This window comes from Polistes canadensis, unplaced genomic scaffold, assembly GCF_001313835.1.
Source record: "Polistes canadensis isolate GaletaPanama2010 unplaced genomic scaffold, ASM131383v1 scaffold_31, whole genome shotgun sequence".
NCBI lineage: Eukaryota > Metazoa > Arthropoda > Insecta > Hymenoptera > Vespidae > Polistes > Polistes canadensis.
In genome coordinates this window covers 390,371-410,781 of record NW_014569578.1, presented here as the reverse complement: position 1 = coordinate 410,781, position 20,411 = coordinate 390,371, and the positions used below count along the sequence as shown (strand labels likewise).

At 28.5% G+C, this 20,411-nt stretch overlaps 4 protein-coding genes across 7 annotated transcripts in view; 2 read left to right on the top strand and 2 right to left on the bottom strand.

Moving 5' to 3' along the window:
* Positions 1-88: 88 nt before the first annotated feature.
* LOC106784178 (pre-mRNA-splicing factor Syf2) lies at positions 89-1,694 on the bottom strand. The gene is made up of 3 exons (XM_014743450.1): positions 1,458-1,694; positions 896-1,332; positions 89-809 (listed from the first exon to the last, which is right to left on the bottom strand). The coding sequence occupies exons 1-3, from the start codon at positions 1,545-1,547 to the stop codon at positions 644-646; spliced, it is 693 nt and encodes a 230-aa protein (XP_014598936.1). The 5' UTR covers positions 1,548-1,694; the 3' UTR covers positions 89-643.
* Positions 1,695-3,026: 1,332 nt separating this feature from the next.
* Positions 3,027-8,841, top strand: LOC106784196. Of its 3 annotated transcripts, XM_014743487.1 has the most exons (3): positions 3,027-3,609; positions 4,725-5,825; positions 5,905-8,841. In XM_014743487.1, the coding sequence occupies exons 1-2, from the start codon at positions 3,487-3,489 to the stop codon at positions 5,775-5,777; spliced, it is 1,176 nt and encodes a 391-aa protein (XP_014598973.1). In that variant the 5' UTR covers positions 3,027-3,486; the 3' UTR covers positions 5,778-5,825; positions 5,905-8,841. The 3 variants fall into 3 exon arrangements, with proteins under 3 accessions (XP_014598973.1, XP_014598972.1, XP_014598975.1); XM_014743486.1 differs by having other exon boundaries at positions 4,725-8,841; XM_014743489.1 differs by lacking the exon at positions 3,027-3,609 and adding an exon at positions 4,380-4,649 and having other exon boundaries at positions 4,725-8,841.
* A 1,160-nt stretch (positions 8,842-10,001) lies between these two features.
* On the top strand, positions 10,002-16,662 carry LOC106784188 (centrosomal protein of 162 kDa-like). 2 transcript variants are annotated; one of them, XM_014743476.1, is made up of 7 exons: positions 10,002-10,151; positions 10,436-10,711; positions 10,789-10,888; positions 10,984-14,235; positions 14,341-14,552; positions 14,824-14,985; positions 15,047-16,662. In XM_014743476.1, the coding sequence occupies exons 1-7, from the start codon at positions 10,113-10,115 to the stop codon at positions 15,269-15,271; spliced, it is 4,266 nt and encodes a 1,421-aa protein (XP_014598962.1). In that variant the 5' UTR covers positions 10,002-10,112; the 3' UTR covers positions 15,272-16,662. The 2 variants fall into 2 exon arrangements, with proteins under 2 accessions (XP_014598962.1, XP_014598961.1); XM_014743475.1 differs by having other exon boundaries at positions 10,984-14,552.
* Positions 16,663-18,564: 1,902 nt separating this feature from the next.
* The window catches only part of LOC106784122 (myosin heavy chain, striated muscle-like), a 5,282-nt gene continuing 3,435 nt past the window's right edge, over positions 18,565-20,411 (bottom strand). Inside the window, exons 4-5 of the mRNA XM_014743280.1 lie at positions 18,691-20,406; positions 18,565-18,604 (exon numbers count right to left, since the gene is read on the bottom strand). Coding sequence (XP_014598766.1) covers positions 18,565-18,604; positions 18,691-20,406 — 1,756 coding nt within the window. The remainder of the gene's footprint in view (positions 18,605-18,690; positions 20,407-20,411) is intronic.

Below are 20,411 nucleotides of genomic sequence, written 5' to 3'. Positions count from 1 at the left end.
CAAATATATTCTCAAATTTTTTAATAAAAATATGTAGAAATAAATGATATGGAACAAAAGGTAAGCAGTAATACATATAATTATAATATTTATAATACATACAATATTTTTGTATTTATAAAATATTTAAACAATATACAAAGTAATCCATTTAAGGCTACCTAAATATCTTTAGCTTATTGTAATGCAGAAAATATTTCTTTATATGAGAATTATTATCTTTAACAATTCTAATCATTCAACGCTCGTCTCGCGTATTCAGCTTTTTATCCAACCTGATTTTTACTTTGTTTAACATACAATTCGTTTTTTTAGCTAGATCAAATGTTCAAATTATTTCAATTAACTGAAACAGTTCTATGATAAATAACTTTAATTTTACATAATTGTTTGTGAATGATACAAGTTATTTATAGAACTCTACAAAAAAATATAATCATGAAGAAAATCATGTAATTGTTAAAATGTGTATACAAATATGCACTAAAAACATTACAAAATTAAATTCATTTTGTCTGTTCATCATTAACAGCCGATTCGCACGTGCCGTAAGATTTACATCAAACAATTCAATCAACAGAATTAATAGAAAAGCATATCTATTTATATCGATATAGTATCATTAATTACCAGAAAAAAGAAATTAAATAGCTGTTCCACGTTCCAAATTAAGTTTGGTTTCTCGTGTGTATTCGCCATAAAATCTTTCCAATTTTTCATTGAATTTAGCATTACGTTCATTAATATAGTCAATATCTGCGTCATCGTTATGCATTCTTCTTCGGCTATATTTCTCACGTTTCGCAATCCTATAAAAATAACAGTAAACATAAATTATTAATATACATTAAATAACAAGAATTAGATTTTATTAAAGAAATGAAAATGTTCTTACTGTTTTTCCAAATTATCGACCATTCTATCGATTGCCTCTTTCTTATCTTCGTGAAGTCCATGCAAAATTGTATTTTTATCGCCATAGAATGCTGGTCCTAATTTTTCTTTGAGTTCTTCATACGTTTCCATATTAGGTTTTATATTTTTAACTAATCTATTGTACTGACGTACAACTGCTTGTTCATAATCAGCAAATCCTGGATCTGGATTTTTCTTGTTTTGTTTCTTTTTTGCTATTCGCTCAGCTTCTCTAGCATCTATGTGAAGTAATTTAATTCTTTCGTAATCTTCTCCTTTCTCTTCTGCAGCTTTCCTGGCAGCTTCATCTTGTAATATCCATTCCGCTTGTCTTTTTCTAGATTCCCAATTAGCTGGAAGTTTATTTCTCTTATCTTCTTCAACAACTTCTTTGTGATTTTCTTGTCTAGCTTCATTCTAAAAAATTAACAGTTAATGTAATAAAACAAGAAAAAAAAAATAAAAATGTTGCGATGCCTTGATATTTAATTTTCTTACTGCTCATTTAAAGTTAGTAGAAGTTTGAGGTTATATATATTTACCCTTTTCAAACGAAGCTCCTGCAGACGTTTCTTCCATCCCATTTTCTTGTCATGAATAGGTTTTTCTTTAGATCCTCCACTCGTCTCCATTGTACAAAAGAATTTTGTAAACAATAAATAAGCAGATATTAATTTAAATCAATTTACAAACAACTATTCATGTTCTACTTATTGATGCAATAGATAACGATGACGTTTCCGCAGTATACTTCGATATGTATCGATTGCATTCGATATATTTTACTCGAGAATCGATATGTTTAAGGTATCTTCACAATAACATTTCACATCTAGTTAGATCTTTTATTTTATAAGTAGTCATTTTCATTGCCACTTCCTTAACAAAAAAATAAATTCTGTTAATGTTTTATTTATAAAATACACTAACCTCTGGGAAATAGTCATTCATGTCATGTATCATTGTAGACTTTGACGTCTCCAAGACGTCAAAAATTGACACTGATGGACGCCGTGCAATATATTATTAGATTATTTAATTATATTACTCGTTTAATTATTAACCATTAACATAATATATCAACCTGATTAAACATAATATAGCGATGCAAATTTTAAAATAAAATATTCTGTTTTCAAGCTTGTACACATATAAGTTTTCAATTGAGCTAAATTAAATAGTATTTTTCGGACGCATCTAATTTCGTTTTATTTGTATGTCAAGGGTTAAAAATTATACTGACTGAATGCTATATGCGACATTAAGAAGAGACGCTCTAACTTATGGAACATGCAAAATGTCAATTTACAGACAATACATATTATTTTGCAACATGACATTCCGCCACATGTTGCTCTAGGTACGTAGGACACTGTTTAAGTTTTGAGATAAGAAGTTCTCCCTTATGCGGTTTATTCCCCGGACCTGGTCCCGTTGAACTATTATCCTTTCAAGACTTTACAACATTATTTGTTGGGGGAGTACTACTTTAAGTCGATTAAAGAGATAGAAGATTAAATCGATTTAAATACATAGAAGATTTCATGACCAACAAACCACCGTCATTCTATGGGGATGGCATTTATCAATTACCCAGTAGGTGATAACAAATTATAAAAAATAACGATGAATATTTCCAAACATAATTTTGTACCTAGTCTTTGTAATAAAATTTCCAAGTTAAGAAAAAATGTACCAAATTAATTTTAACAAATTTACAAAATAGCTCTATTTTATATAACTGATAGAGTGAGAGAGAGAAATATATGAAGAGCCAATCATCATCGTCACATAACACACTTATTTGACTTCCTATTCAGATTCATCTTTTTTCTATTTCGTACTTCCGTTTCTTTGTTTTCAATTAACTCCTCGCTACTGTTCTCATTCTTGTTTTCTTCCTGCTCCCTCATTCGTCACTATTATTTTCCTCCCCCGCTAAATTTATGCGTATATATATATATATGTAATAAAAAATTTTAGTGCATTTTTAAAATTCTAATTTATATTATATTTCGATACCAAAAAAAGAGATAAATACATAAAGATTAATAAATGTTGAATCGTCATTTAAATTATTGAATTTGATTATTGATAAAAAAAGAGAAAGTGAATAAGTGCATCTATGAGAAAGAACCTATTATTTTAGGTGTATCCCTCCTTTTTGGCGGTAAACTTGTACGCATGCGCGATCTTCTATAAAAATATAATACAGTGGACAATATTTTGACTACATATTTCTACTGCTGCTGACGTAGGGTAACGATCAGAACACTGTCTTTAAAGACGTAGTAGGGTAGTAGTAAATACTTGTGAAGTTTAACGTGCCGTTGATAGTGCCTATTGTTGGGTAGTAGGGTAGAGCGCGCATTCAGAAAATAAAGTCGAGAAAGACCGAGTGAAAGCGTAGATAGACGAATAAAACCGAGCAAGGCCGAATTCTGTACGAAATCTTAGCGCGAGGGAGCGACCAACAACTAACTACGGGTTTGCAACGTCCGCGAGTGAGAGAGTTGACGGAGATCGTTCTTACTCGTGTTCTTTCGTGGCGGCATCAATTGATCGGGTTTTATGGATACTCTCGAGGAGAGCCACGCGTGTCGCATATGCGGCAACGACTCTGATGACACCACAAATATCTTTGACGAGAAGAGGGATCATGCTAAAAAAATTGATGCTCTTCTACCGATCATGGTATGCGCTGATTTTTCTTCACAATCGATACTGTTATTCTTATCCGTATATACAATTTGTATAAACTTTCTATTTTTTGGCTAGCATAATACATGGCTTTTATTATTGTCCTTCGATGATGGAACCCTATCTTCCGTATCCTTTTCTTCTTGTTTCTTCCTCCCTTTGTCATCTTCGTTTTCTCCTTACGTTATTTTTATTTCTTTCTCTTTCTATTCTTCTCGCTTCTCGCCTTACTTTCATATTTCAACTAGGCTGTTTGAGTTTACTACACTATTTAATAATGAGTGTATTTTTACGCGATCGTAGTACGATGGAAATCTGATCGAGGGTGAAATAACTACTCAGAAATAAATGGGTTGGAGGTTTAAAGGGTAGACAGTTGTGAAGTTAGGTTATCATAATATGAAATTGTAAAAATATGTTTGTAAACACTAAGAAGGGATTTTAATCTATGAAATATTGCGTAATTTTTATCGAATCATCTTTACTTCTGTATTAATTTTCTTTTCATTTTTTTTGTTTGTTTAATTTCTTTCTCTCAAAGAGATTAAAAATGATTAAATAAATCGCGTTTTCACTTGTTTATTTTCTTTTCTAGAAATTATAATAAATCAGTTTTGGAGATATATGCACAAGAATATAAATAAATATATCTTCTTTTTTCTTTCTCATTTTTACATTTTTTATTGAATATACATGGGTGGGTTGAAAAGTTTTGAGCCTATCATAAAAATAATTTTCTTTCGATTAAACACATTTTTGCTTGCAGAAAAAAAATTAAGTTTTTTTGAGGTGAAGTTTAAAGCTTTTCAATCCACTCTCGTATTATCGAAGCATATTTAACACGTTGAGTGCTACGTCAGTCCTTAGACTGACAGTGAACTTTCTGTTTGGACGGTGTCATATTATTAATCTTACTTGTCTCTTGGTAATCGTCTTTTTGCCGCCTGAGCGGAAAGTATACCAAAATCGGCACCGCACTCAATATGTTAAACGAAATTTTGAAGAAATCAAATTTTCGTAATATTATGCAAATAGTACATACTTTTAGAAATAAACTATTAAATTTAAGAATCACAATCATTTAAAGACGTATTTTATAATTTTTTCAGGTACACAAGTTTGATTTTTTATCAAAAGTAATCTGTAACACATGTAGTTGCAAACTCGATGAATTTTACGACTTTTATTTGAAAAGTTTGAGGACCGACAAGCATTCGAAAAGCCAATTGTCTTGGATGAATAAAAGGGAAGGAAAAGAAGTGAGGAGTGATAGACCTATGGTTAGAATACATAATGTAAATATCAAGATTGAACCAGTGGAATACGAAAGGTACGATCTAGATCCGGTGATTAGAAATTTCGAATATGTGAACTCCATGAAATCCGAGACGTTTCCCATCGGTGATAGATCGAGGACACATGGGATTCCCGATAGGATAGCATATCAAAACAGTCAACACTCTTGTAATAAACAAAGTCATAAAAAACGATTTATATCTAATGAATATAATCAATATTCTGCATGCGGAGAATATGCAAATAGCAATATTAAGGATGTTAAAAACTTGAGTGATAACTTATCTGATAATCCAAGAGTCAATTTTTGTTCTAATGATAAAAATAATAATTTTTTTCAAAAAAATAATAAAATAATGGATCAAGATCAACATAAGAAAAGTATAATGCTAAGAAAGCAACGTTTAAAAGAACTATCGGGGAATCCTTTAAACTACGCTTTACGACCTAGAAAGGTTTTCGTTAATTATGTAGAAACAAGACAGAAATTACCAAATTTTTTAAAAATAGATAATAGCGCGAAAATAAATATTATTTCTGCAACTGTAAAAATCGAGAAAGAGGAAAAGCAGGAACAGGTAGTGACCGAACATTTGAAGAGACGTGCATTAAGACCACGTAAAGTGCCGATTAATTATAGCGATAATAAAAGAAAAACATATGATTTTTTGAAGTTTCCATTATCGCACGATATTAATTTTACTACTGCTAAAAAACCAAAGTTAGAAAACCTCACGGATGAGTGGACGAGATTATCGAATAAGAAGAACACAAAAAGAATTAAATCGACGGGCAAAAGGATGAAATTCGATGTAAAGAAAGAAATGCATGACGATCTGGAGAATCATTATGTTATGAAATCGTAGCTCTTTGTTTACGAAGAATCTATTACATTGGAAGCAGTACTGTTTCAGGTATCACCAATTAATTCAATAAATTCAGGAACATTTGTACGTAAATGTGTTCTTTGAAAGAATCATTTTTAATCTTCAGATTATTTTGAACATTGATTTAATGTATTGTGCTATGTCTCACTGTCTTTGGCAATAGATACATAGACCTCTGGAGATACCTTGATTCCACTACTTGTAAGATTACTTGTTACTCCGAAAAATATTTTATTAGTAATATATTTGTAGATTCCTTAATTATTTTATTAGATTTGTAGTTTATATTTGACAAAACATTTAATGCTTTGGACAAATTGAATTATTCTTTTAAGAAGGATTATTATTTTTCTTAAGTATTATATTTTTATGGATAATCTTTAGAAAAACATATTATGAAGGACATTAATTCTTTAGTTTTCTGATAAATCATGATACAAAAAATTAACATCTTCAACATTGTTATTTGCAGAATATTGATTGTATATATATTATATATCAATTGTTATCTTTGATAAATTTATCGTAGATCTTTTTCGAATGGAATACTAATGCCTTCAGTAAATTAACTTTCCCCTGTTAAAAGATTAACCTATTTTTCATTACTCATATGTCATATACATACTTTCCAAACTTGACGATGTACAATCGCGTTCACATTAATTCTTTTATTATAAACTATCCAAAAGTTTGTATAGACTGTGATTAATATTAACATATCGTAATAAGAAAAGAGATATATTTGCCGATAAGTTAATATAAATGCATAAAGCCAAAGCAATGGTAAAGTTGATTTTAAAGATAGTATCTTTATATCATTTTTTCTAATTTAAAAATTGTATCTTAAATCGTGAAAAATAATATAGACCGTATGCACATTTACAGTGGGTCAAATAAGTTTTCGTATTCTTCACTTTTAATAATTTATTGTACTCTGACTCGAAATAAGATTGAAATAAATAAAAATTTGTTCGAGTATAACTTCAAAAGTAATATACTAAACATTCATGTCACTAAAATTATGTATCTTCAAAAATTAATCAACACAAAAATGACATTTACAGACAAATTGAACAAAAGTTATGTCAACAAAGATTACTTACAGTTAATGATCTTTAGAGTCTCCCTTTGCCCTTTGCCTTTTAACTTTTTTAGCTGTGTATTTAAGATCGTTGCCTTGTTAAGGTATAAATTCTAACCCCAAGTTTAATTTTTAAACACTATTTTGCATATTTTTTTTCAAAATACTTTATAAAAAAAACTTATATTTTTAAATATAATTAATAAATTGCAAGTTGTCTACTCCAAATGCATACATTATCAAACAAGAACACTTGTGTACAACTTTATGCATCCACCATTATGTTTCAAAATTGGACACAAATGTTTAATTTGCATTTAAGTATTAGATTTACTTTTATCAATGAATAATACTTCGCTCCAGAAACTTGTTGGCTTATCCGCATGCCTTCTTACAAAATTTATACATTTCATCCTATTGACTTTATTAATGAAGGGTTTTTTTCTGGCTACGCAATCATTATAGCCTGCTTTTCTACTGATTATTTGAACAGTTTTGAGCATAATCTATTTTAATCATATTAGCCAATTTTTAAACACTCATCTTTAATTCAGTTCTAATAGTCCTTAAAATTGTACGCTTATGTAAAGTTTCCAATTTTGATGGGTGGCCATTACCTCTTCAATAATCACAAGTTCTTGTTTTCTGGTATTTTTTAATAATATATTTTACAGTAAAGTGTGATTTTTTTACTACTAGAAATTTATCGTAGTGACTTGCCCCTCTTTCTCAACCGCATTATTAATTGTATAAGAATAGGTACTTTCATTTTTAAAGTTAAATTAACGTTTAATAGGTTCCAGTTGTGCTTTTTTTGCTTGTAAAGATGATATTGACACAGTATTGCCTATGTTTACAGTATTCAATATAATAATTACTTGCATTTATACATTATTTCCCGTGTTTATGTTTATTTAGGGAAACTTATTTGACCTCAATTTTGCTGTCTCAGTATTCAATGTATATTTAAGAGATAGCTATTAATTAGCTTAACAGTTTTCTATACATATCTCTAATAAATAGAGATGGAAACAGATTAATTAACATTCACAGCATTTATTAATTATTATTTTGAAATATTGGAATATAAATCTTTTAAATTGTACAGAAACTTATTTATCCCACTGTATATTTACATATTTTTGTTAGTCAAAGGTACAAATTATTTACTAATTACTATTACTATTTTTTCGTGCAGAAAAAATAATAATACCTACACACACACACATTTGTTATTCACTACTTGTTTATTTGTGCAATATATGGATGCGATACAAATACAATTAAATACGCTTAAGATTTTTAAATAGAAATTCACAGATAGCCTTTGTAATAAAAGAATATATTGTATATTTATTACATATATACGAAGATGGATTGAGAAGTTTTGAGGAGAAGAAAAAAAAAATCTTTATTTTTTTAAGTAAAAATGTTTCCTATATTAGATAAAAAATTTAGATTAAAAGCAATATATATGCAGCATGGTGAAAAGAAAGGTTTGGTATTTGAAGGGGTTATAGTACTCGCTGAGACTAGTAAAAAATGTCTAATTAATATAGATTCTAAAATCAACTCTCTCTTTTGATGTAAATAAATTTGTATTATCTATGAGCATCTAATATAGTAAGCAAGCCTCTTGGCAACATCAAATATCTATGATTTGTATATATTAGATAATTAAGTATGAAACGTCCGATTATTTTCAGTTCTAAATCTGAAATTTCATATTTCATAATATAAATAGTAGTTATTGCATATTTTTTTTATAATAAACTTATCTTGGCAACCTTAAACTAATGTATTTCTAATCAAATTCCTCAGTGTACATTCAATAGATTACCAAGAGAATCGCTTTCATTATCGAATGCTCATAAATAATAAAAGTTTATATACATCGAAAAGTTTGATTTTAAAATCCATGTTCATTAGACATTTTTTATTTGTTTAGTGATTACTATGAGCCTTTCAAATATCTAATCTTTTTTTTTTATCACCTTGTATATATATATATATATATATTATTTTATAATAAAAATAAAAACGAAAAATATAAATCTTTATAAAAAGCGACTAAGTGTGTGCATTATTATACATATATAGGATTTTGTATTTTTATCTAATTGTTAATTATTTACAAGAAGAGATTATATAGTAATTTAAAATGTTTGTAATGTAGATTATCTACGATAGAGATTAAAAGAATATAAAAATTCCTACAAACTTTCACAATTATTTCATTAAGTATTAAGTGTAAGCCATGTTCAATTTTTCTAATATATTGACAGTTGATAAAAAGATGTGAAATAATTTTTTGTTTACCTTTACCTGAAGAAATATCAATGTGTTTATAGATTTCGGAGAATTGTAAGAACTAGAATTCCAATATTCTGGAAGTATATTTGGTATTCAAACTCTTAGCAAAAAAATTTTAAATAACTTTATCGAACGAATATGGATATATACAAAATTATTATTAATAAAGAAAAAAAAACATTGGAACACTAAATGAATTCCATATAATATTGGAATAATTAGCACTATCTAATGGTTCATTTTTAACAATTTTGTAAAAATTACATTGAATTAATTTAGTTTAAAATAATGTGATGTGAAATAACTAATAAACTTATTTTTTTTTAATTTTGATTTACATAGACCATTTTTATAATTATGTGGGCACATTTGTGTGTGATTATAATGGTTAATTATAAATGAAAAATAAATATTTGGTCATTTAATCTACTATTCAATAAATAATATCATGTTCCTATTATATATATATACATAAGAGTTGGTTGAAAAATTTTGAACCTTAACAAAAAATTATGTTTTTTTAATACAAGAGTGAACTACTATTGTTCTATGTTAGGCTTCAAACTTTTGAACTCGAAACTTTTACGTATAGTGTATATATACATATGTATTTATGTACATATAAAATTTTTCTTTTTTTTAATAATTAGGTAGAGAATCCAATTTTGGATTATTAAAAGAAAAGCTTTCTTTTTTCGTTGCACGCACTTGTAGTTAAAGCTATTTAGAATTAAATAAGTTCTTTTGTATAAGATAATAGAAAAGATAATAAAAATAAATTTGAAAGTATTCAGCAGATGTCGCTGTAATGTTGCGCACGATTATAAATATCAAACAAACAAAGTGACGTAGGTGTTAATTCATAGAAAAACATGATCTTTTATTGTAATATTATTTAATTTCTATTTTACAAATCTGTGATGTTTTCACAATCTAAAAAGTTTCCATCTGAGGAGGATGTAAGTTATATCTTTTCTCTAGTGTTCTAGAACTAACCTTAAAAGTTTGTGTTAATAGCTATATTTATTATTTAAAGTTATATTTATTTTTTAAAGTTATATTTCTTATTATAATCTCTTAATATTTCTTATAATATTGTAGAAGTAACTTTAACATTTTTGTAATGAACTTGGGGATTATTTATGTTTTAAGTAAATCATTGCTATAGATTATTTCGATATTTTTGTGATGCTTGCTTAAAAATGATTATCTTTTTTTTTTTTCTAAATTTATTTTTCTCTAGTTTAGCGAAGATGATTCTTTGGGATCTTCTATAAGTTTAAGCGTAGGTGACAACTCTGTACACATAAAAGAAAAACCTAAATTAGTAAAGGAACCTGAACCTCCACCTGATAGTGAAGTAAATCCTGAGGAAAAATGGTGGTTAAAAAGACCAGAAACTCGTCTTGAGGTAACCAATACTAAAGCTATAGAAATAAAGACGAAGAAAACACTTACACCTTCACCTGACATTAGCTCTTCTATGAAAGAATTTCTCGAGAAAGAAAAAATGTGCAAAGTGAGGAACAATGATATTTGTTTTGAATTTTATTCAAATATATGTAAGATTTGTTAATACATTGTTTGTATGTATAGATTATGCATAAAAGTGAAGGAGAAATTAAAGATAAAGATGATACATTATGTGATATACTTGCTTCTGCAGCTTTTGATAAATATCAATCAGATTTTGAAAGTACGTATTGTAATATCTTTTATTTTTTACATAATTTTGTTACATCTCGAGATTTTATTTGAAACTTTTCTTATTTATTTATTTTTTGAATGCAGATGCAACCGATGAAGACATAGGTAGCATTTTAGAAGAAATGAGCAGGATTGCTGGGGCTTTAAGTCCAAATTCTGCTCCGGATAATGCAAAATCTGGAAGTTCAAGTAAACACCATACGGAAGAAGAAAAATCTGTAGAAGAATTGTTAGAAGAGGCTGAAAAACTTGTTCTTAAGAATACTAGTAATTTGTCCAAGAGCATATCAAGGTCTGAAACTTTAGTTCCTGACAATGATCAAGATAATTTGGATGATCTAAATAGGGTTAGACAATTAGAGGAAGATATTTTTCAGTTAATACAAGAAGAAGTACATAAGGAATCAGAGAAGATTAAGAAAAGTCCGAAATATGAAAAAAGAAGGGATACTAGTCCTGGAGTTGAGATTACTTATGAGAATCTCAATGCTTTGCGACCTCCTAAGACATTAGAATTTCAAAAGAAAAAATTTGAGGAACAAAAAGTAGAAATATCTAGTAGTTCAGATTTAGATGATCCAATTGAAAGACATTCAAGATCAGAAGAATTAAAAAGTATTAAAAAAATGAGTGAAAGCAAAGATAGTTTGCAGAAAGAAATAACAGATGTAGATAAAGATTTTTTTGAAAATCTTCTTAAAAAGTCGAAGGAGAAGCTAGAAGGAGGCATGTCGGGTAGTTCTAGCTTTGGCCAAGAAGATTTTTCACATTTTTTAAGACTGTTACAGGGTCAAAGTGATAAAAAAGAACAAGAATTAAAAGAAACTATGCCGATATATGATCTTTTTTTAAAATCAACTAAAGGAAATGATATTTCAACTGTAGACGGAAAGTCAGCTATTGATAAAAGCCCAGAATTTCCAGAAAAAGAAATTTCTGAAATACTGGAAAAGGAACTACCTCATACTCATACTACAGGTACATACAAAACGGGTGAAGTAGAGTCTAATATAAGAGAATCCAAAGAAGTTCAACATTTAAATGATAAAAAAGTAATAGATACTTCTTATTCTACTAAGCGAACGCATAGTCAGTTTGTACTACATAAGGCAGATCCGATTTCTCCCAAAGTTACTGACAAAAACGATGACAATAAAAAAGTTGTCAATTCAAAAAATGAATTATATACTGTGGGACTTACTCCGAGATTAGAATTGTTTGCAGATGCTATTCCTAAACTTATTGCTGAAAAATCTAATGAAAATATACAAAAAGAAAATAGAGTAATAGTTGAAAGCGATAAGAAATTTATTATAAAGGAAACTACAACAAAGGCTAAAACTAGTGTAGTCAATTCGGACAAGACTTCTCGAGTTAATAATAAAGATTCTTATCTACGTGATTGGCGAAAACGCGTATTGGATTTACCTAAAAATGGTCGTATTGGTAGTGCGATAGATAATAAGAATCAAAAGAGAGATATTAGATTCTGTAAATCTAAAAGTTATGATCAAATCTGTAAACCGCAATTGAAAAACTCTCAAGAAAATCTAAGAGTTCCAAAATCTGCTGATGCTACAAGGAAAGCAAATCCATTACTATCAAAGAAATCTCCTATATTGAAGCCAAAAATTCAATCTAAGCCCGTTCCTAAGATTTTACCTAGAAGTAAAACTCTTTCACATTCAAAGGCTGATATCGAGAAAACTGTTTCCACATTAAGTTTACCATGTAAATCTCAATTTAGGTCACCTGAAAGTCTTATGGCTGGTGGTGATACAAAGCAAAATATAATGAAACAAAATTGGGAAGTATTATGTCGTGAAGAAAAACATAAAAATTTATTATTAAAGCAACAATTGGAATCCGAAGTAAGGTTATATAAAAGTCAAATAGATAATATGCGTTTGGCTTTTGAGGAAGAGTTATTTGCATTAAGGAAGGAGAACATAGTTTTGAAAGCAAAAGTAGATGAGTTATCTTTAAATGAAAAACATGTAAATGTTCATTCCAAATCAGATGCTAAGGTTATCGTTTTGGAAAAAGAGATAGAAAAGTTAGAAAATGTAACTCGTACTTATGAAACTGAAAATAAAAAATTGCTACAAGATACAAAACGTATGCAGGAAGAAATTAAAATGTTGCAGTTAAAACAAAAATCTACCACATTAGAAACGAATGAAATGCAACGTTTAATAGATCGTGTTAAAGATTTAGAGGAAGAGGCATTAAAATTAAATTTAGAAGTTTCTGAGCTTAAAGAGAAAAATGCTGATTGTATATTGAAGAATGATGATTTAATACAACAAAATGGTTTACTTAATGATGAATTGGAAATGTTTAAAGAACAACTTAGAACAAAGAATGACTTTATTACAGATAAATTACAGGCCACGATTAAAGTAGAGGTTGACTTGAAAAAACAGGTGGAAGAACTGAATATTAAATTAAGTTCTAAAACTGATCAATTACGTACAACAAAATTAGAATTTGAAAAACTTCAACAAAGAGTTTTGCCCTTAGAGAAGGAACTTCTAGAATTTAGGGTTAAGGAAGGTAACTTACAAGAAAAATTACAGACTGCTAAAAATCATATTGAACGTGAGAAGCAACTTACACAAAAATTGAAGGATCAAGTAATACTTGATAACAAAAAAATTATGGATCTGACAAGACAAGTACGTGAAATGGAACGTATTCTTAAAAGAAAAAATCCAGATTCTGTATCTGCTTTAATATTAACTGCTAATTCGGAACAAGACAAAATTGGAACTGAAAAAGTCAAACTTCTTGAAGAAAGAATAGCTGTTCTTGAGAAAGAACTAGAAACCAAAGAAGATATTTTACAGAAAAAATTACTTCACTTGCAGCAAACATTTTCTGATATGAAAGAAAAATATATTTCTCAAATAACAGAATTAGAAGGCAAATTGTTAGAAGCAACTGCTGCAAATCAAAAGGTATATGTTGATATGTTTACACAAACAACTGGTAAAAACATTGAAAGTAAAGGGATAGAAACATGTAAGAAAGATGAAAAGTCTTTATTAATTGATAAGGAGGACAAAAAAGATCAAAGAATTGTAAAGGTTGGTCCAAAATCTCAAAATCCGAAAGAAGATACTCATCTTATTGCTACAATACGTGGACTCAAATTGGAACTTTCAAATAAAGATAGGGCAGTTTCTAAGCTTACAAAAGAATATCAGGAATTACAAAAGACTAATAGACGATTACAGAAAGAACGTGAGAAACTTTTAAATGATCGTAGAACTTTTAAAAGTGCAGATCTTGAAAAGACTAATGCAAAATTGCTGGGTTCACGATCTACAGAAGGTAATGATCAGAATTCAAACATATATCAAAATGGACATGTAACAGACCAGGGTACACGATTATCCGCATCTAATCATAAATTATATGATCCAATGAATTATACAGAAACTACTGATAATACCTTGGTCAAAAAATTATTGAGCGATAATGAAATTCTAAAGGAAGAATTAAACAAAATGAATAAGGACTTCATGGCGCTGAAAAATAAAAGACTTCACGATTTGAATATTTTACAGGAAGAGCATGAACGAGAAATGGCTACTCTTGTGAAGGAATACAGTGTTAAATTTGGAGATTCTAAAGTGGTAAAATTACAGGTTTGTGGGTTTGCGTATAGCATTATTTTTTGTTTTTTATCACCATTCCATAATGTTTTTATATTTTATGTCTTGTATATACAATTTATACATCAGATTAATTTATTATATATATTACAGGCTTATATTAATATTTGGAGTTACTTTATACAATAGTTTTTTAATTTTTTTTTTTTAATTTTTTTTTTTTTAAATTAGCAATCTATAAATGTATTAATGTTTTAAGATAAATTATTTTAAAATATTAACTATATTATTTTAATATTTTTAGGGTCAGGTTAATTCACAAGTTGCTGTAATTACTCATTTGAAGGAACAGATTGATAAATTAAGGGATTACAAGGAGCAGGTGGTTGTGTTGAAGGCTGAACGAGAACATTTAGAGAATAAAGTGAAAACGCTAAATGAGAAAGTCAAATATCTTTCTACGCCGGTATGTAAATAGCCGATGTGGGTGATCTTTCTCATTTCGGTTGATACTCTGTTTGTTATAGGGAACTGAGCAGTTACAATTACTACAGGACAAAATAACAATTCTTCAACAAAGGCACGAAAGTCGCGAAATGACATTACAGTCTTTGGTACGTAATTTGCTTAGAAATCGTACGCAGTGTAAAGACTGTAAAAATGAAAAGGGTAAAAATCGGCAGCTTTGTTACTTTCGTCAAGAACTTGATCACATTCTTGCAATGTTACAAGAAATTTCCAATTCTCATTAATATTGACACATATTTAAATGTGTCTTTTTGAAGTGCCCATAAGACTGTTGTTAATCATGTAATTGTATCATCACATAATTTCATATGTGGTGGTTGTTTCATTTGTTGAACTATACGATTCGTTTCTCTCGTTTGATCACGTCGAGCAAAAGCCATGGCCAAAGTCTAACGTCCATGATATAATTATTATTAGATTAGCTTTAGCCAGTGTATTTTTCTTCTCTTGCTATTGCATTGTTAAGACTATTACAGAAGTTTTATTGCTGCGAATACAAATATAAAAAAACTTCTTATAAAAATGGATGAGATCTTTCATCACTGCCAAAGATACGACTACTACTTAAATAGTAGTTATTACATAGCTAGCAACGAAATGGTATACGTTATTAAATCTCTTTGTCTTCTTATGCCTGCTTGCCATTAGACGTATATATATTTATGCAACGAGTCAGCCAAAATATCTAAGTTAAAGGTTTTTAATTTTGACAAATTTATAATTTATTTTTAATAAGAAAATCAATGATATTAATTTATTATTTTTTAGCTTTATATAAATTAACATTAAATGTTCCAACTTGTGGGACTTAAAATTTATAGGCACATGTGTATATAAAATATTCATTGCCGTTATTTTGTTAACTGTGACTCGACGAAGTGATTAATTAGATCACTAGATAGAGATTTACTCACACGTTTATCTTCCAGAGTTAGGTAGAATCTAGTTTTTTATAATGTCCTTTCTTGAAGATTTGTAAATAGTTGTCATCTTGTTCGGAATTATATTTATGCCATATTTATCCGAGTTTTATTAAAATACTCGGTTTTTCAGAATCAACGAATTCATATTTGCGAATATATCATTCATACATACCACGGTGTAACTTATTCATTGCTAAAGATTCTACGCATTTAGTCTTAATGATCTCGCCAAAGTAGTTGTATTTATATAGCACACATACATATATACAATCGCACAATTTAATGCATTCCGGCCTCTATAGTGTAATGAAGAATTCATCAGAGATGTATATTTTACTTATTCTAATTAGAAAATTAAAATTTTCATCTAAATGTATAACTTAAGCTAATTAAATGGAGCGATTACACGAGTCGAATTCTTTTTCTAGTATATATTATGCCAATAGTATAAAAGAAAATAAAAAAATAAAATAAAAAAAAAAAATTTCAATTTTCTGTCTTGTGTAATCGCTGCTTGTTTTTATTAAAGAACCTGTTGATATATTTCACAATTGAATGTGCTGCATTACAAGGTTTCGTTATTCAAAGTATATTATTATTCGTATAGATGAAACCTAAAATTTTAAGTAGAACTAAATGTTTTTTCGAATTTGTACATACATATCTATTTGAGCCAGTTTAATAGTCTACGGTTCTATATAAAGACTATTATTCTTAATGTATTTATTATCGAAGTATTTTTCGCAATATGTACCTTTTTTTTCTAATTTATGATTAGTGTAGATTACTTTTTTAATACAAGTGATTGTATATTTAAATATTCGAGAGATGGAAAGAATGAAAATCATGTTACATTAGATGTACAACGTTGCTTTTTGTAAAAGTATACATATCTAATCTACTTCATGATTAGATAAAATAATCTGAAAATTTTCTTAGAAATAGAAATGTAACAATAATTTGGTAATATATAAAAAAAAAAGTTCTGTGTGTTTTTTGAAAAGAACAAAAAAAAAAGAAGACACGACTGTTAAGAAAATTATCTTCTTTTTTTTCAAATATGTGATTTGATATAAACAAATAAAATAATGGAAAGACCTAGCACAAAATTATAGTTTCCAGTGTGATAGAATATATTTATAGAGTATCGTTATATTAAACAATTTTATATATGCATAATTAAATCAAAAATAATAATCCATGGCTCGTATAATTATTATTTTATGGCTGAACGTACATAATATAAAATTTTAGAATAGATCAAAGATATTTTAATTATGTTTTATTTTGGATTAATTTTATCAAATTTATATTTGTTTATATGAAATTATTTTTATTTATAATACGAATATATACAGGGTCTTTCGCCTAACTTGCAATTTTGCAGTCCTTAAAAAATCCTAACTATTAATAAGTTGGAGTTCATATCACTTTATCAACACTTAAGTCGGTACTCCAGTAATAGCAAGTCGGTTACTATTACTATGACTTCTATAACGTATTTTTTTATAACTTTTTAATAAAGCTCTATGTGATTTATGATTACATAATATTTATTTCTTATTTAGTGCCATAGAATATACTGACAAAGTTTGAACATTAAAACGTGGAATACCCTGTATGTACACATATCGTATTATTTTCTAAATTATAACAAATGAAATACTTTTTTAGTGATTGCCTTCATACTTACTGGTGTTCGTTCGAAATATTTATTTGATATTCTTAACACAATTTTAATAACGCAAATATTTCGACGAACATATTACTCACGATAAAAAGTATGTGATAAAATAATAGCGTGTTATTTGATAATACTCATAATGTTTATTATAATTACATTTCACAATTCATGTTAGCTTAATAATAAAATTTCTAAATTTGCTAGAGTATAACTTGTAAAATATCGTCCGATCAACGTTCACCAATTTCTCTTTAAACACCGAAATTTAATATTAACTAATGTAGATAATTTTATTTGTTTAATCAATTTTTGAATGAATACTTCATCGAATCTTCAATTAAATACACAATTTTTATAACTAAGCACAATTTACATTTAAAATCCTTATTTTCCGTATTATGCCCATGTCCTTTGCTTTTTTTTTTTATTATTCCTGATATAATTTCTTTGTACGTAAAGTACAAAAATAATATAATCGATGTGAGCTTTTACATTGAGTTTAAATAATAGTTATAAAAAAGTCTAACACAAAAATTAAACAATATTTAACAATCATGAAGAAAAACATTTTCGATCGTTTAGAAATTGTTATGCTGACTGAGTTCTATTTTACATTTCCTGTTTGATATGGGTGTATTTACGAATACTTGTAAAACTTTTAGGAATAAATTTTATGAATGACACACGTATTACTTTCGTTTGAACACTTTATTCTCACAAAAAAATATACTTTTTTTTATACATATATTACTTTGTTATTTCTTTGTGTTCTACATCAATTGCATAGACAAATATTTGCAGATATATTCTATTATATAATAATTAATAATTGTATAGGTTTATTACAACAACGACGAGCAGGTTCATAGAAGTAGCATTGTTACTAATCGACATATCAATGTGGAATTATTCATCGTAATACTAATTTAGTAATACGTTCCATCAGATTACTGCAAAATAAAGAAACAACAATTAGAAATATTTAAATATATATTTTAATATGATTATAATCTAACATATATCTATCGTAACTTACCCCGTAAAAAGTTTGTTATTTTTAGTCATCGATAATCCATATAAGATACAAATGATGATCATGAAAGGTTGCCGTATTATTTCGAAAGACAAATTATAGTCCAAGAGAACGTTTGTTTTTAGCAAGTTTGATATCATCCCTATTTTTTCTCCGTATTCTTCACTCCTGAATTCTTTGAAGATTCTTTGAATTTTATGATTTGTATCAAAGAATTGTTTGGTATTTTCTTTATTTTTTGCTACATTCGATCGATTATGATCGATCATAGGAATCAAAAGCGTATTTCGATGCTGAATAGGTCTTTCAGATGTTCTGATCTTTTCAGAATTGGATTGTCTAAAATCGATTAATTTTCGGTATGAGGATCTCTTATCAGTGTTACTTCTAGATCGTTCCATCAATTTGGAAGTTCTATCAAAATTGGAATTTTCTCGTCGAGTAAGTGAATCAATGTACCGAATTTGTGAATCATTATGTCTTTTTTTCAAATTCAATCGAATATCTCTATGGTGATCTCGCGATCGTAATACCATTAAACGTTCTTCTTTTCCGATTAAGCGAGAATCACTGGATCTACGTTTCTCATTCATCAATTTTTCGACTCTTCCATTACTTTGTTCTTGAATTCTCGTATTTAAACGTCGTCGTTCTTCAGAGTTATTAGAAAGAACCAAAATGGAAGTTTTTCGTGGAAGGTTTTCTCGTTGTTCTTGAATATCTTGTCGTTCAGTCGACAAAACAGAATAACTATGATCGTTTTTAGTTCTAAAGCGTCTATTTTCGGCAGATTCACGTCTTTCGTTGGAATTCAATCGATTAATATTATCGAGTGAACGACTCAATCTTTCTGCTTGTTTTGAAACATGGTATTTTCGGATAATAAATGATTTACGATTCGAAATTTCAGATGTAAATATCCTTGCAATGCGATGTTGTCTGTTTTGAGTTAGCCTTCGTTCCAGAAGTGAAATCTCGTCAGCAATTTGTCCTCGCGATGATCTTTCATTCAATCGTTCGTTAGAGAAACTATTGCGTTCGATTCTAGTATGATCTAATTGTAAGGATGAATTAAAAGAGTAGTAGCGTACAGTATGAAGAGCATTTCGAAGATTTTTAGCATTGAGAGACCGAACTATACGCTTTAGCGCAGTAAACTCATAACGATTTTGTTTCGGTGTTCCTATAATTTCTGAGGATCTATCAGTTTTAGAATGTACAATTTGTCCTCGTGAATCTCTTTTAGTGAAAAGAGATCGCGATAAACGGTTAATAAGATCACGTTTAATATTATCACGGTGATTTATATATTCGAAATTTCGTACAATGGAAATTCTACGTCTTAAGCCAAGGTATGTGGTATCACGATTGAATGCATTTATATTTCGTTGTTCGATAGAACGAGAGCGTCGATCGAGGAGTTTGCGATCCTCGAGATCGAGCATTCTGCGTCCGAATCGTTGATCTTCTAGCCTATTTCCAGATTGCTTTCGTTCAATTAAGTTAAATCTTATGTTTCTAATTTGTGATCGAATATTTTCTCGTCGAATATATTGTTGATCGGCTAAAGTATTATCTGGAGAGGTGAATTTCGTTCTTAAGGAGTTCAAATAAAATGATTCAGAGTCATGACGATTTCCACGGGTTATTCGAGTACTTCTTCGATCGGCCATGCTCGACAATCGACGTTCGCGATTTAAAGAATCGAGTCGGGAATTTCTACG